At 38.6% G+C, this 15808-nt stretch overlaps 3 protein-coding genes and 1 pseudogene across 6 annotated transcripts; 3 read left to right on the top strand and 1 right to left on the bottom strand.

The window, feature by feature from the left end:
* Positions 1–312: 312 nt before the first annotated feature.
* On the top strand, positions 313–1937 carry LOC104709761 (putative F-box protein At4g05475). Its single transcript, XM_010426323.2, has 3 exons — positions 313–558; positions 736–861; positions 1415–1937. Exons 1-3 carry the CDS (start codon positions 443–445, stop codon positions 1935–1937), a joined length of 765 nt encoding a protein of 254 aa, XP_010424625.2. The 5' UTR covers positions 313–442.
* A 199-nt stretch (positions 1938–2136) lies between these two features.
* LOC104709760 (putative F-box protein At4g05475) lies at positions 2137–3273 on the top strand. The gene is made up of 2 exons (XM_010426322.2): positions 2137–2438; positions 2607–3273. Exons 1-2 carry the CDS (start codon positions 2137–2139, stop codon positions 3139–3141), a joined length of 837 nt encoding a protein of 278 aa, XP_010424624.2. The 3' UTR covers positions 3142–3273.
* Positions 3274–3735: 462 nt separating this feature from the next.
* LOC104709759 (putative F-box/LRR-repeat protein 23 pseudogene) lies at positions 3736–4634 on the top strand (annotated as a pseudogene).
* An 8936-nt stretch (positions 4635–13570) lies between these two features.
* LOC104770998 (glycolate oxidase 3-like) lies at positions 13571–15791 on the bottom strand. 4 transcript variants are annotated; one of them, XM_087462221.1, is made up of 8 exons: positions 15249–15791; positions 15045–15091; positions 14878–14955; positions 14680–14804; positions 14415–14547; positions 14212–14297; positions 14005–14065; positions 13571–13900 (listed from the first exon to the last, which is right to left on the bottom strand). In XM_087462221.1, exons 2-5 carry the CDS (start codon positions 15045–15047, stop codon positions 14427–14429), a joined length of 327 nt encoding a protein of 108 aa, XP_087318347.1. In that variant the 5' UTR covers positions 15048–15091; positions 15249–15791; the 3' UTR covers positions 13571–13900; positions 14005–14065; positions 14212–14297; positions 14415–14426. The 4 variants fall into 4 exon arrangements, with proteins under 4 accessions (XP_087318347.1, XP_087318348.1, XP_087318345.1 ...); XM_087462222.1 differs by having other exon boundaries at positions 14420–14547; positions 15249–15789; XM_087462219.1 differs by lacking the exon at positions 15045–15091 and having other exon boundaries at positions 15249–15759.
* Positions 15792–15808: the final 17 nt, after the last annotated feature.

Below are 15808 nucleotides of genomic sequence, written 5' to 3'. Positions count from 1 at the left end.
CATACCAGTTGTCAATTTTATTTTCTTATACGCGCGTGTGAAGTCTGTTTAGCTGGTCTCTTGACAATACATGATCAGTCTCTTCGGTTTTTGTGAAGCTTTTGAAAACGATTTGACTTTATTTATGGGCCTAGGCCCAATATGTTTTTCGATTATTGAGCCTGAGCGTTTAATACTATGGGTATGGGGACTTTAAACTGTAAATTTGCGAAGGAGCCGAAAGGTCTGAAACTAGTATTTATCTAACTTATCACTTGACGACGTTTTAGATACTCAGAAAATGGCCTCTTCGCATACAAGGGACGACGACAAACCCATAAACTGGGTGGACCTTCCGGTAGAACTGACGTCATTGATCCTGCACTATCTTGGTGCCACTGAGATACTGGAAAATGCTCAGAAAGTGTGCACCCCGTGGTGGCGCATCTGCAAAGACCCTTCAATGTGGCGTAAAATTGACATGCGAATCCCGGGAAACCTCAAATTCATTGCGTACGATATCGAGATGAATACTGAAGACCTCAGCGTCGATGATCTCCTCACCTTCATAGCCAATAGGTTATGTTCTGTCTCTCTCTCTCTCTCTCTATAACTTTGACTTTTGTTTTTGAGAATCTGAAACGTCTTTTGACTTTTGTTTTTGAGAAGTGCCGATTCTAGGGCTAAATTAAAATTGTTGTCCTTGTATGTCTTAGACCATGTTTTCAACTTAACATGCAACTATTTTTATTTTAGATCAATTAAACTGGAACGCCTTGGACGTATGATGTGTCACGCCGTTGATCTTAGCCAAGGTGGCTTGGTAGAGATAAACATTGAACGTTTTGGCACTGATTCTCTCCTCACCTACATTGTTGATATGTTAATCTCTCTTCCCCTAAAACTGATCGCATGCACAATTCTTTATTGAAATTTATGAAGCTGTACATACATAGTGAGATTGATTTGATTACAGAAAGGATTTGCTAATTTCTAGGGTTGGATCTAATTCTCGGTATAGTTTGAGCATTATGGAAAAATTTTATGGTTTAACTCATTTTGACCATAACATTGAAAACTTGCATCGCTTCTCTCCTTATAACTGGTTAAAGCCCACATATATTGGTTTCTATCAAGAAAATTTTCCCATGTTGAATTTTGTAAGTGATCAAATTTGGTCAACTGAAGAAACAAGAAAAATCTCACTACTTTTATGTAAATAGGAAGCATTCCCAACTCCCAAGTTCCTTTTTTTGAGCTTATGGAACTTTTATCCTTTCCTTGCTGGTCCAATATACAATATAAAACCACGCATTATGTATGTTTCTACGTTAAAACTTAATCGCTACTAGTATAGTTTCACAATGATACTTATTTTTGTATCTTGATGTTATATACTTATCTCTTAGATCAATGTTTTTGTTAATACTTGTAGATCAAGTAATTTGAGACGCCTAGGACTTGTTAAATGCGATCAAATAACAGGCATGGGACTTTTCTCAGCTGTCATGAAACTTCCATTGCTTGAAGAACTCGAGCTTTCATACTGCAAAATCAAAGGACTAAATTTGGAAGCTATAGGCTATGCTTGCTCGCATTTGAAGACATTGAAGCTAAACTGTCAAGGCTACAGGCTGCTCGCTCGCTTTGAGCCTAATTGCCTAAACATTGCTAAAACAATGCTTGATACTGACTATCAGATCATAGACATTGTTAAAAGAATGCATGAACTGCGACATATCCAGCTCTTTGGGAACAGACTGACAGACATCGGCTTGAACGCCATTCTCAACGGCTGTCCTCACTTGGAACATCTCGATTTACGCCAGTGTTTCAACATCAACCTTGTTGGTGATCTCGAGAAGCGTTGTTTGAAGAAGGTCAAAGTTTTGAGACGCCCCAACGACTCAACAGCTGATTACCCATATGATACCAGTGTACTCGATTTGACTTTTTGATACGCATGTCAAGAAGTCTGTGGTCAAACGACGATATCAGTCTCTTCGGTTGTTTTTTTGTGAATGCTTTTGAAAACAAATGACTTTAATAATGGGCCTAGGCCCAATATGTTATTTGATTAATATGCCTGTTAGTGCGACGAGGACTATATAAGCCGAAACGTCAAACAATCTTCATCACTCCATTAATTTTCCCAAAATGGCTTCGTCCTCTTCGCCGCCGTCCGGGAACTGGGCGGAGCTACCGCCGGAGTTAACATCTTCAATTTTACTCCGTCTCAGCACGGTTGAGATTCTGAAGAACGCTCAGCTAGTATGCAGATCGTGGCGACGCGTCTGTAAAGACCCATGGATGTTTAGCAAAATCGACATGAGAAACAACAGTATCTTCGACTACGATAGGATGTGTCGTCACGCCGTCGATCTCAGCGAAGGCGGTTTGGTCGAAATCAACATGGAACACTTTGGCGACGATGCTCTCTTCTCCTACATCGTCGAAAGGTTTCTAATTTATCTCTATTGTGAGGATTAGGTCAAAAATTTAACAATGCTTATAAATTTTATTAAGTGGACTTTGCTTCTAAAATTCATTATTTGTTGAATCTGTGGTTTTGGTTAAGCAGTGCTCTCTGAGATTTTGATAATTTTATCACAATTTCTAATCTGCAGATCAAGTAATCTGAGATGCCTTAGGCTTGAAATGAGTCATCTACTAACAGCCCAGGGATTTGTCAATGCATTCACGAAACTCCCATTCCTTGAAGACCTCGAGATTTTACATGGCTTTCTAGAATTTGATTTGAAAAGTATAGGCCAGTCTTGCCCACTCCTGACGACATTGAAGCTAAACAGCCCTTGTTTCAGCCGGTACATGAGCGTCGATGATGAGGCTCTAGCAATTGCTGAAACCATGCCCAAACTACGCCACCTAGACCTTTTTGAGAACAGACTAACCGACTCAGGCTTGAACGCTATTCTTGACAACTGTCTTCACTTGGAACATCTTGATATACGCCGCTGCTTCAACATTAACTTTTTTGGGGATCTCGAGAAGCGATGTTCTGAGAGGATCAGAGATTTGAAACGCCCCGACGACTCAACCGCCGATTATCCATTTGATGTCATTTCCGATATTGATGCTGATTTATTTGAACTCGACAGCTTTTACTTATATGATAGTGATGGCAGTCCCTACTACTTCTAGGGGTGAAGTTAACGATCATTGTGACTATATAAGGAAATGCGGTCCGATCGATCATTTTGAAGGATGCAATGACAATATCTGTGGCGACTGGTTAATTATGAACTCGTTCATATCCTCTCTTTTTAATATTTTTTTGGGGTATGTACTCTGTAGTTTCAGTTTACTTGTGTGCCCCTCTTTGCCTTTGTAAAGTGTTTTTGAGAAGAACAGATGTGACATGTGTTGTCTTGCAATGCAAGTCACAAAGTTAAAAAGTCAGAATTCTTGATTCTCCATATTTGTTGATATTGTGCCCATCTTACTATCTATCTTTAGCTCAACATATAATGCCAGTAAAATTACCACGTTCGTTAACGGATGTGAGTAAAATTATAGGCCTGAACACAAGAGATTACTTTAGTACGTGGGCTTAATGTATATACTTTTAATGATCCGAACTGATTTTGTAAAATATATAACTCTGTATTTCAAGTCTTGAAACAATACTACTGTTTCACTCTCTCATTAGGGATTTCACAATTTGATCCTTAGGGTTCTTCTTCTTTGTTTTTCCGTTTTCATCGGTTTCTCATTCTTGGCCCTCTTTAGTCTAAGGCAATGAAAGACAGCGAATATAGGAGCTGGGCGGAGCTTCCGTCGGACTTGACGTCATCCATCCTGATCCGGCTTGGCGTGATTGACATACTTAAAAACGCTCAGAAAGTGTGCAGATCGTGGCGTCGCGTCTGCAAAGAACCTTCTATGTGGCGGAAGATCGACATGGGAAACCTCCTAGCCAAGATAAAATACTACGACGACCTCGTAATCATGTGTCGCCACGCAGTTGATCGTAGCCAGGGCGGCTTGGTTGAGATCTACATTCAGTACATCTGTACTGATAAGCTCCTCAATTACATCGCCAATAGGTTCTGTCTTTCTTTACTTTCTTCAAAAGAAATTTGATTTCTAATTCTAGGGTTAGACATGAAAAAATAGATTTTTATCGTTCTTCTTCTGTGTCTTAGATTATGTTTTTAAATCCTTTTTTTTGTTTACTCACAATTATTGTTTGCAGTTCAAGTAATCTGAGAAGCCTGAGACTTGTAAAATGCTATACAATAAAAAACGATGGATTTGTCGATGCAGTTGTGAAACTTCCATTGCTTGAATATCTCGAGGTTACACACCTCCCATTGACAGGAGAGTCTCTGAAAATTGCAGGCCAGTCTTGTCCAAACCTGAAGACACTGAAGCTAAATTGCAGCACTCGCAAAAGAATTTTAATCAACGGATTTGATAATAATGCAATGGCAATTGCTGAAAGTATGCCTGAACTAAGACACCTTGAGCTTTTAGCGAACTCACTGACCAACACGGGCTTGAACGCCATTCTTGACAGTTGTCCTCACCTAGAACACCTTGATTTAGGCATGTGTTTCAACATTCACTTTGACGAGGATCTTAAGAAGCGATGTTCGAAGAGGATCAGAGTTGTGAAAGGCCCGGCTATATGAGCTTTTTTTTTTTTTTTTTTTTTTTTTTTTTTTTTTGTAGTGAGAATATTAGTAACTGGTTCATGTCCTCTTTTCTTTACAGATCTTTTGTTTCAATATAGATGTTTTCTAACTTTCTGATGGAAAATATAACAAAATCAAATCAAGTTCTACAAACCATGATAGATTTCTGTTATTCTTACAAATCGAAACAAATCTATTAATATAGGCTCGACATTATTATCGATGGAAGTCTTGTTTAGAGATTTGGCGCTGACTTCAGTGACAAGAAATGTGTTTGTTGCTTCTATCCTCGTGACAAAACAAAATTGTTGGTATAAAAGATGTTAATGAGGAGCTTACAAAAATTTCTGTCCCATATTCTTTTGCTTATCACCTGTTAAGCTAAATTTTATTCTGGACTTTCAGTTACTCTTAGATGCAGAGAGATGAATGTTCTTAGTAGCAGAAGAAGATGAAAATACTCGTACACTGAATATTTTCGAGTATTTTCTGAAGTCACATGTGCAATATGTTCTCAGCTCTCACATTGTTAAGTACTTGTGTGTGTGTTTGTTGCAGATCATCATACTTATCCTTTGTCATGGTTAATGAAAACAAGCAGTGGGTTAGTTAGTAGCACAAGAAGATAATTTGTTTGAATCATCATTAGAGTTTTGTCACATATGTATTATAAAGTGAATATGTTTCTAATTGTCTCTAGAAAAACTTAACATAGATTTGTTGGCTAAAAGAACTGTGGATATATATTGTATTATTGGTGGCAGAGATTCTTGCTAATTTATTTTAACCCCTAAACCCAAAGCCCTTTTCATTGACTTTAAATCATTAACTACTTATTAAATATTGGTAAACATGTATAATTCAAACTTTTATTAATTTTTGTGAAATGTGTCAAAATAACATTCTTTGTGAAACAAAATGAGTAATATTTATTAGTTAGAAGTTTCTTGTGGAGATGCTCTTAATTTTCTCTCTAATATTTGTCACAAACATCCCTAACAATCAAAATCCAGTGTGTTCCTCAGGCTTCATAACTACTTTCGCAGGTTATGATGCTTTGGTCATTTAGATTACTTTAGGCATTTTTTCGAAATTTCGGAAAGCATATCTATCCTAAGAGCAGTAGCTAGGTACGGTTGTCAATCAAGCAATACACAATAAAGATAAACCTACAGTAGATGGAAAACGTAAACAAAAAAATCCGAATCTAAACACTCAATCCGAATCTAAATCCATATTTTCATGTAAAAGTAGCCGTAAACTTGTAATTCTTAACTCTTAGAATGATAAAATTGGGAAGCATAGTAGTTTTGGAGAAAAATATTTAGCTTTCTAGATAATTGTGGATTACTTAAATAAATTCCATTTGTTGTAGCTATGCAAAAATATCTAGTGATTTTATGACTACTTTACGGTTTTCAACATAAATATATATTTTCTATAAATGTTGATATTATTGTGAAACAAAAGTGTGATTAATTCATTACAAAACATATATCATTACACTTATTCATATAATGTTACACTTATTTTTTAAGTGTGACATTTGGTACTATAACTTTCCATTTATCTTTCTTTACTAAAACTAACGAGTGTGTGAGTCATATTTTGTTTACCCCGTTATAAATAGAAAGATGTTAGTGCCTAGTTGTGTAGGTAGGAGAGTAAGCGAAAAAACCATAATAAATTCATTATACACATTCTTCTCATGTCTTCTATTTTCCTCTTTGTTTCTCTTGTCTTATATACTATAATATAAATACATATATATATTATATTCTACTATATTAATTGAGAAATGTATTTATAAAAGTAACATTAAAAGTGTAAAAAATTACATTAGAATACCATTAGAAATAGTAAAAAAATAGTTAGGATCCTTAAAGATAACTAAAACAATTTAACTAGGATAAATAAAAAATTAGTGTATTAAAAATAAGATATTAAGAAATATCCATTCAATTAAACAACTAAAATTTATACAGATTTTTTTTGGCAATAATTTCTGCAGCAATAATCTTATAATAAGTAGGCTGGATGAATTGCTAATAATAAATAACAAAATAACAAAAAAAATATTTCAAATTTAATTCAAATAAAATGTTCAGTCCACAGTTTAACATGGGTTAATACCTAGTTATATATTAATTTCGTAACACGTTATTAACAAGAGCGACTTTGAATCATTGGATATCCAAAGTAAGTATAATTAGTAATAATAAAAACAGTGCGTTTTTTGTAAGGAGGCGATCAAATAGGCGATTTAGGGTTTTTACTTTCTACCCAAGTTTCAATGCCGCCGGGGGTTTCTCCGGTGCCGGCAGGGGATCTTTTGTGTCATACTGGCCAAGCGACTGTGGAGAATATAGAGGAGGGAGAGATTTCAGATACGCCTACGGTGGCCACCTCTCCAAAAAAGCGTTTATGGGTGTCTATGGTCAAATCCACTGAGGCGATGGAGAAGATCCATCTCGCTGTTGAGGATGTTGATGGCATGCCGACGGCTCGAATACCAGACAGTGTCTTTGAGGAAGCTCATCCCCTATGGGAAGATTATTTTATTGGTAAGTTCCTTGCAAAGGCTCCTTTTGTAGGAGGCATACATGCTCTGGTGAACAAGATTTGGACACTAGGTGATAAAACGATGAAGATTGATGTCTATGTGGTGGATAAAACTACAGTGCGGTTTCGTATAAAGGATGAGCGCACTCGCTCACGCATCTTACGACGTGGTATATGGAACCTTTGTGGTGTCCCGGTGGTTTTGTCTAAATGGAGTCCTATAGTGGAGCAGGACCAAGAGGAGATAAAAACGATCCCATTATGGATCGTTGTCAAGAATGTCCCCGCAAAGTACTTCTCTTGGAAAGTGCTGAGCGCTATTACTAGTCCTTTAGGGGTACCACAACGATTACATCATGATACTGAGGCATGTAAATCTTTCGAGGAAGCAAAAATATTGGTCGAAGTGGACTTAACAAGAGCACTGCCAAAGTTTTTCTCTTTTAAGTCATGAAAGGGGGTGATACAGTGGTGGAGTTTGTATATCCATGGTTGCCTCCGAGGTGTACTGATTGCTCTAAATGGGGCCATTTAAGTAATGATTGTTTGCAAAAGCCAAAGGTGGCTACAGGTCTCGAAACAGAACCTCCTGCAGTTTCTGTAGGTCGAAACACGGCTGATGGTGACTTGGAGGTCACTGCAAATAAGAAGGCGGCTGTTATGACAAAGGTGCAAGAGGGTGAGAAACACGTTGTCCCTACACGGCAAACCATTGGCAATAGCGTGGATACTGTGACTGTTGGTGTGCGGGATGGTACAGAGGAAGTGGGGAAAGATTGGAAGACCCCAACAAAAAGTATCCGTAGTCCGGGAAAATTACAAACCAATAGTGATCAGAAGATTTCGACAGTGTCGAATAGCTTCACCTGTCTTAGTGACAAAGATGAGCTAGGGGAAGAGATTGAGGCAGCTGGGTCGGATACAAACAAATTGGAGAATCAAGCTTTGGTGAAGAATGTTAAGTTGTTTGTGGAGCAGACGAATAAGGAGCCTACTGCGGATTGTACTAGTGATCCTCAGGAAGCTGAAGTGACTATTAGATCTTCGCTACCGCGTGCTTACAAAGAAGAACACAAGTTTCTATCAAAAGATGGTCAGCAAAGCTCTAGGATCTTTTCTCCTAGTACAGTGCAAACACGTTAGACCCCAAGAAACCTCTGATGTCTGGTTTCTTTTGGAACATCAGGGGGTTTAACAAAAAAGAAAAGCACACTGTGGTCCGCGAGTGGATAAACCAATGTCGCTTTGATTTTGGCTGTTTACTTGAAACAAAGGTAAAGGAGAAAAGAGTTGATCGAGTGTTTCGATTGGTCTTTGCTGACTGGTCTCTACTCTTGAACTATGATGAGCATCGTTTGGGCCGTATCTGGTTAGTTTGGAGGGATAACATACAGGTAACTCCGGTATATAAGACTTCACAACTAATCATGGTTTCCATACATATTGAGGGGCAGCAGGAAGAATTTTTTGCCACATTTGTTTACGCTGCAAATCTTGCTGCAGATAGGAAATCTCTCTGGAAGGATCTCCGGTACCATCATGACTCACCAATGTTTAGGAACAAAGCTTGGATTATATGTGGTGATTTCAATGAGGTGTTAGAGGGAGGTGATCACTCTTTGTTCACTTCATCTCTGACTATCTCTCCAGGTATGCGTGATTTTCAGGATCTGGTCTGTCATTGTGAGCTCACGGATATGAGTTATCAGGGACAGAAATTTACTTGGTGCAATAAAAGGCAGGATGGGGTTATCTGCAAGAAATTGGATAGGGTGCTGATTAGCAAGTCATGGTTGCACCAATACAATCAGTCTTACTCTGTTTTTGAATCGGGGTTGTTCGGATCATATGCGATGCAGATTCTATATTTCGGAGGCAGAGAGGCGGGTCAAAAAGCCTTTTAAATTTGTGAATGCAACAACTACTCACCCTGACTACCATACCCTTCTAGCGGAGAGATGGACTGAGTCCCCACCTCTCTTCCACTCTACATCTGCATTGCACAGGTTCTCAAAGCAATTAAAGGGTTTGAAACCGCTACTGCGGTCCATGGGGAAACAACTGGTTGGCCATTTTACCATCCGTACGAAGGAAGCCTATAAGCATTTATGTGAGTTACAGATGCAAACAATGGCACACCCCTCTCCACATGCGGTTAGTGCTGAGGCTGATGCATATGCAAAATGGCAAAGACTATCGGACATTGAGGAAAGTTATCTAAAGCAAAAGGCCAAGCTCCATTGGCTGAAAGTGGGGGATCAGAATAATAAAGTTTTTCACATTTCTGCAACACTGAGGGAACAAAGGAATACTATAAGAGAAATTCTTTGTGACGATGGGAGATTGGTTGATAAACTAGACCATATCAAACTGGAAGCAGAGAGATATTTCAAGGAATTTCTCACCCTGCACCCTGCAAATATAGAGACTTGGTCTCGTGAAGAGCTGGAGGAGATCTTGGGGTTCAAATGCGGTGAAAGTGATAAGCAACTCCTGACTCATGATGTCACTAATGAGGAGATTCGGAAAGTGTTATTTGCGATGCCATCAAGTAAATCGCCAGGTCCTGATGGTTTCACTACAGAATTTTTCAAGGAGTCTTGGTCTATTGTGGGAGAGGATTTCGTAGTAGCGGTCCAATCTTTTTTTAAGACTGGTTTCTTATCTAAGGGTGTCAACTCCACCATCTTAGCCTTGATTCCAAAAAAGAAAAAAGCAAAGGTTATGAAAGATTATCGACCAATATCTTGTTCTAATGTGCTCTACAAGGTGATCTCCAAAATCCTTGCAAACCGGCTAAAGATCATTCTACCCAAATTTATCACTCCTAATCAGTCTGCTTTTATGAAAGATAGACTGTTAATGGAAAACGTTCTCCTGGGCTACAGAGATTATCAAAGATTATCATAAGGACACGGTTTCCCCTAGGTGTGCAATGCAGATAGATATATCCAAAGCTTTTGATTCAGTGCAGTGGGAATTCCTCCTCACAACCCTTCGAGCGCTAGACATTCCAGAACAATTTGTGCTCTGGATAAAAATTTGTATCACGACGGCTTCTTTCTCTGTCCAAGTCAATGGCGAGTTAGCTGGATATTTTGGTAGTTTGCGTGGTCTACGTCAAGGGTGTTCCCACAGTCCTTATCTGTTTGTTATCTGCATGAATGTGCTATCCTGCAAGCTTGATAAGGCAGCTCAAGAAAAGGTTTTCGGCTACCACCCGAATTGTAAACATCTGCAACTAACTCATTTATGCTTCACCGACGATCTGATGGTCTTTGTAGATGGAGACAAGACATCTATTCAAGGTTCACTACGTGTCTTTGATGATTTTGCAATTCATTCAGGACTGAATATTAGCCTGGAGAAATCAACATTATATATGGCTGGTGTCTCCACTGATCAGAAGAGAGAGATCCATCAGCAATTCCCTTTTGCTTTTGGCTCTTTACCGGTTCGGTACCTCGGTCTACCGCTCCTCCCAAAGCTCATATCCTCTGCAGACTATCTCCCTCTGTTAGAAGAAATACGTTTGAAGATAAATTCTTGGACTGCTAGAACACTCTCGTTTGCTGGACGTCTTCAGCTACTCCGATCGGTAATATTCAGCATTACAAACTTTTGGATCTCTGCTTTTAGACTTCCAAAAGCCTGCATTCGCGAAATTGACCAGCTGTGCTCAGCCTTCCTGTGGTCTGGCTCATCTTTAAATGCTAAGAAAACTAAGGTAGCATGGACAGAGGTTTGTCTCCCCAAGTCTAAGGGTGGTTTGGGGCTACGTTCATTAAATGAGGCTGATAATGTGAGTGTCCTGAAGTTGATTTGGAGAATTCTCTCTGCCAAGAGCTTGCTATGGGTTAACTGGGTTCACCGTTACCTCATTCGTAGTGGTTCTTTCTGGTCGGAAAAAGATAATACTGTTGCTGGATCCTGGATATGGAAGAAGCTTCTGAAATACAGGGACCTAGCAAAACAGTTCCACCGCATAGAGGTTTATAATGGTGAGTCCACTTCATTCTGGTTTGATAACTAGAGCTCTTTGGGTCGTTTACATGAGAAAGTTGGGGACCGTGGTTGCTTATCTATGGGAATACCAATCTCAAGTACGGTAGCTGAAGCAATGGACCAGACTCGCCGACGACGAAGTCGAAATGAGTTCCTCGGCTTGACTGAAGATGAACTCCACAAGAAACAACATGTCCATGTCCATGATCAACAAGATGTTTCTCTGTGGAAGCGGAAAAGTAAAATTTATCACAAGCATTTTCGAACGAAGGACACCTGGTTGCACATCCATGGAACGCATTCATTAATGGTGGAGTCTCGAGTAATTTGGTTCCCTCAAGCTACTCCACGTTTTGCTTTTCTCACTTGGCTGGTGGTGAAAAACAGACTCGCAAAAGGGGAGCAAATGGCAAACTGGAACACAACCGCAAATATAGGTTGTGTTTTCTGCAATCATCCGATGGAGACACGAGAGCACCTGTTCTTTCTCTGTCCGTTCACGCAGCAGATTTGGGAGTCGTTGGTACGAAGGATTATCACAGACAAGTACACCACGGATTGGACGCAGGTGATACATCTGCTTATGGGGACTGGACAAAACACAATGGTTTCTACTGAATTATACTTTTCAGAATGCTATCCACTCAATTTGGCGGGAAAGAAACGATAGGAGGCATGGGGAATCACACTCATCGGGGGAGAAGTTGGTGAAGTATATCGACAAAAACGTCCGTAACATGGCCAACACAATGCCAGATAAGGATGGCACCCTCATTCAGGCTTGGTTGGCATCAAGGTTCCATTGATGCTATGGTTTTCTCTTCTTTTCGAAAGTTTTCAAATATGTAAACACTAGTCTCTAAAACTGCTGTAAAACGTTTATTTTTTTTCTTGGAATATAATTTAACATTAATTTCAAAAAAAAGAAGAGCGACTTCGAATCCATTACAAGTTTAAGCATAAGCCATTTTCGATCCGTTATAAATTTGAGAGAATGTCAAATTTTGAGATTGAAGATGGAGATATATGTCTAGCATGCAATTCTTCAACATATTCAATACTTAAAAATAAAATAAAAAAATACTTCTTCTCTCTTAAAATAAAAGATTCTACCAAAAGCGTGAGTAATATATAGTAATACAAAAATTATTATGGGCTATGGAAAATCCACTTTCTCAATGCCACATAGAACAAAATTTGAAATTGATGAATTATATTCTCTTAAGTCTCATAGAAACTTGATAAGTTTCAAAGATTTTCGAATAAATGAATATCATATATAGACTATGAATAAGAATAACATTGAATACATTTGCATAAAGTCTAAGAAGAAATTGGAAGAATTACCAATGCTATCATCTAGATTATATACACTACAAGAAATATGCGTATTCTTAGCACACGAAAAACGCTATCATATCGTTTTGATAGCGATTTCGTAAACGCTGTCTTTGCCCGTGCTATCTTAGAGGGAGCACATACAATAGTGTTTTCTTCTTATGCTATTAATTATCTTTTTATAATAACGTTATGTTATTGCTATATTAAAATTATTAGTAGCGTTTTTTATTTATCATATTATAATTAATAGTAGCAATATATTTGTACTATAGTTTTGTCAACTGTAGCTAGCTCTGAATCGGAGCCGGATATCTGGCCTTTTTAGGTATATCGGGATCCGGATCCGTATCTGACGGATATACAATTATGATATCTGAATCTGGCTCCGTTATTCTAGATATCCGGTCTGCGGATACCCAACTAAAACTAGAATATCCGCAGATACCCGACAAAATATCCGCGAATACCCGACAAAATATCCGGTTTAAAAAAAACTATAAATCAAACTGGGCCTCCAAGAATATATTAAAGCCCAATTTACGGAAAGAATATAGAATGAGTAGAAGCAGACTTATTTATAGATGCATTTAAGTGTGAAAAGTTTTTTCCCAAGCGATGTGGGATGAAGCTAAAAGGAAAAGACAAAAAATATTGAATCCCACATCGCCCAGCACTTAAAATTTACTCCCCAAGCCCTCCTATATATATTTGTTAATACTCGAAGGTCAAATTACTTTGGGTTGAGTGGATAAACCGGATTCCGGGTATCCGGTTGGTCAAAACTATCTTATCCGGATCCGTATCCGGTTTAGGCGGATTTAAATTTTTGTTATCCGAATCTATAACCGGTTCGACCGGATATTCGGTTTTTGGAGCGGATTGGACCGGATACCGGATGTCGGATACTAAGTCCCAGGGCTAACTGTAGCTATATAATGTTGCTATAATATATTTATTGCCCAGCCTGATTATGCTCAAAATCTATGATTTATATATTATATATAATATACAGCTTTTGCAAAATATTTAATATATAAGAAAAACTTTATAAAAGCCTCAAAATACAATACATATATCTTGAACATTTCAACTACAATGCACCACATACATTACAAGTCTCAAACTAAGTCTTTAACCTAACATAACAAATGCTACAATCAACACAAACACGAACCTATCTTCTTGTTGTCTTCAAATGCCTTAGATGTCTAGAGCTTCTCCGACTGCAACTAGTACACTGCAAAAACTTCCAGGGTCTTCTAAAAACAGTCTCGCATGAACCATAAACCTCTAAAGCTTCACGAACTGTCTCACCAGTGAGAACGAGTGGACAAGATGAATTTAGAGAACTATCCCTAAGGAAGGGACAACACCACACCAAGAAGAAACTCAGCATATAGAAAAAAAAATAACGAACTTTGTCTTGTCAACAAGATAGCGAAAAGAGGAATCAGCTTACCTTTGGGTAGAGAATCTGAAACCTTAAACAAATACTTTTGTTTCCAGAATCAGACTGAGACCTGCATAGACAACAAAGCAGAGTTATGTTACAAACATACAAATCGAAAGTAAGTAAAAGTAATCAATGATACGACAGAAGACGAGTTGTGGCCTGCACATGAAGAACCACAAAAATAAGATCAAACACAAGGAAGATATGCTGCACCTTAACAAATAATTTGTTTCCAGAATCAGACTGTGACCTGCAAAGCTAACCAGAGTTCCGATTTCTGTAACAGACAATGAGAACACCTGCAACATATTGACATGAAGCTTTACCAAATTCATAATAGAAAAAAAGATTGCTTTAACAAAGTTTAAGGAATATAGCTCAATGGATCATCTGGAAAGTTAAGAGATAAAACCAACCACACATGTTTCTTAGTCCAATCGTATTGGCATACACCAGCTGAAGGAGCAAACTGGAGCAGTTGTACAATTAGAGGCTCTTTGATCTTTGGGAGAGAGACTTACGTCTAAAGCCACAAACAAAGCTAAAAACCTAAAGTAACCAAAACAGAAATATGCGTAAGACATCGAGGAAGCGCGAATCTGCAAGATAAAAACCATCAAGAAAAGCGAAAGATCTAACAAACCAAATTGGTTTGACGTGATGGTGTGAAGTTTCATTCACCTGTTTTTGATGTCGGATTCTCTTCTTCCAAGCCTTGGAGTATCAACGGTAAGAGCGATCGCTTTAAATCCAGCTTCTTCAGCTCTTTTTACAAGCTGTCTTACCACATTTCTATCCTTATACACCTGCATCAAGAGAACAAACAGACGATTCAAAGCCAGATTTTCAAAAGACCAAGTAGAACTATATGAAACTGACATAAAGTTGGAAAAAACGAATCCCTGGTCCTGTGGAAGCAACTTCCTCAACACTACAAGTAGCCCACGAAGATAAAGTCTGAAAACATCAAAGAATACACAAAAAATGAATACATAAAAGAGATATCTAATCAGGTGAAAGAGACAGAGACGACAAAGAATCAAAACCATAATTTTTCCAGCAGCAGAAGTAGCTCTCGTGGTTGCAAGCTCGACTACAACGATAACAAAACCACTTCCCATAGTTAACTCAAGATCTTTAACAGTATAACAATCTAATCTAACTGATAAAGTAACTCTAAACCCTAGAAACTCAGCGAGTCCGGTTCACCGATTAAAAACGAATCCATTAAAGAGAAACGAAATGCTTACCGGAGAAGAAGACCTCCCCATTGTAGAAAACCACCTTGAGCAACAGAATCGACTAGGAAGAAGGACCAGACAAACTCCGGCAGACACTAGCGAAGAAACTCAATGGGAAACCCTAACGAAAGGACGCCACTCTCTGGACCCCGGCTCCGTCGTCTCCGCTTATCCCGTAACAACCGCGTCGCATCCGTCGTATTCGCCACCGCCGTTTGCCAGGACGCCACTCTCTGGACCCCGGCTCCGCTTTCTCTCATCGAATTGGCCGCTGAATCGTTTTTCCACATCTCAATCGATATTTCTAACTCTAGACCCGGAGCTTCCTACACAAGAATTTATGGCTAATAGAGGTACCAAGAAACCCAAATCGTCCTTTGAAGGTTGTAAAGTTGTAATTAGCTTGGAGAAAACTATGAGGAGAACTGGGGAAGAAGAGCTTCACAAGAGGAAGATCTGGGTTTTGATTCGGTGGAGAAAGGGGATTTAGGGTTAAAAGTTTTTTTTTTCCTCGCTCTATAGCTTTTTTTTTTTTTGGACTCTACTATTTCTATGCAAAATAGGGGGAA

The sequence above is a fragment of the Camelina sativa genome, chromosome 8 (assembly GCF_030686135.1).
Source record: "Camelina sativa cultivar CO46 ecotype springtype chromosome 8, ASM3068613v1".
NCBI classification, from domain to species: domain Eukaryota; kingdom Viridiplantae; phylum Streptophyta; class Magnoliopsida; order Brassicales; family Brassicaceae; genus Camelina; species Camelina sativa.
Note: the sequence above shows the minus strand (reverse complement) of the source record. Positions and strands in the feature narration are given on the sequence as shown.

Excerpts from the sequence above, each read along its gene's own strand:
- LOC104709761 (XM_010426323.2), top strand. The coding sequence starts at position 443 with ATGTGGCGTAAAATTGACATGCGAATCCCGGGAAACCTCAAATTCATT. Across the intron at positions 559-735 it reads CTCACCTTCATAGCCAATAG|ATCAATTAAACTGGAACGCC; the intron begins GTTATGTTCTGT and ends TTTTTATTTTAG. Across the intron at positions 862-1,414 it reads CTCACCTACATTGTTGATAT|ATCAAGTAATTTGAGACGCC; the intron begins GTTAATCTCTCT and ends TAATACTTGTAG.
- LOC104709760 (XM_010426322.2), top strand. The coding sequence starts at position 2,137 with ATGGCTTCGTCCTCTTCGCCGCCGTCCGGGAACTGGGCGGAGCTACCG. Across the intron at positions 2,439-2,606 it reads TTCTCCTACATCGTCGAAAG|ATCAAGTAATCTGAGATGCC; the intron begins GTTTCTAATTTA and ends TCTAATCTGCAG.
- LOC104770998 (XM_087462219.1), bottom strand. The coding sequence starts at position 15,269 with ATGGGGAGGTCTTCTTCTCCG. Across the intron at positions 14,956-15,248 it reads TGGGGAGGTCTTCTTCTCCG|ACTTTATCTTCGTGGGCTAC; the intron begins GTAAGCATTTCG and ends TGATGTTTTCAG. Across the intron at positions 14,805-14,877 it reads TTCGTTTTTTCCAACTTTAT|GTGTATAAGGATAGAAATGT; the intron begins GTCAGTTTCATA and ends CTCTTGATGCAG.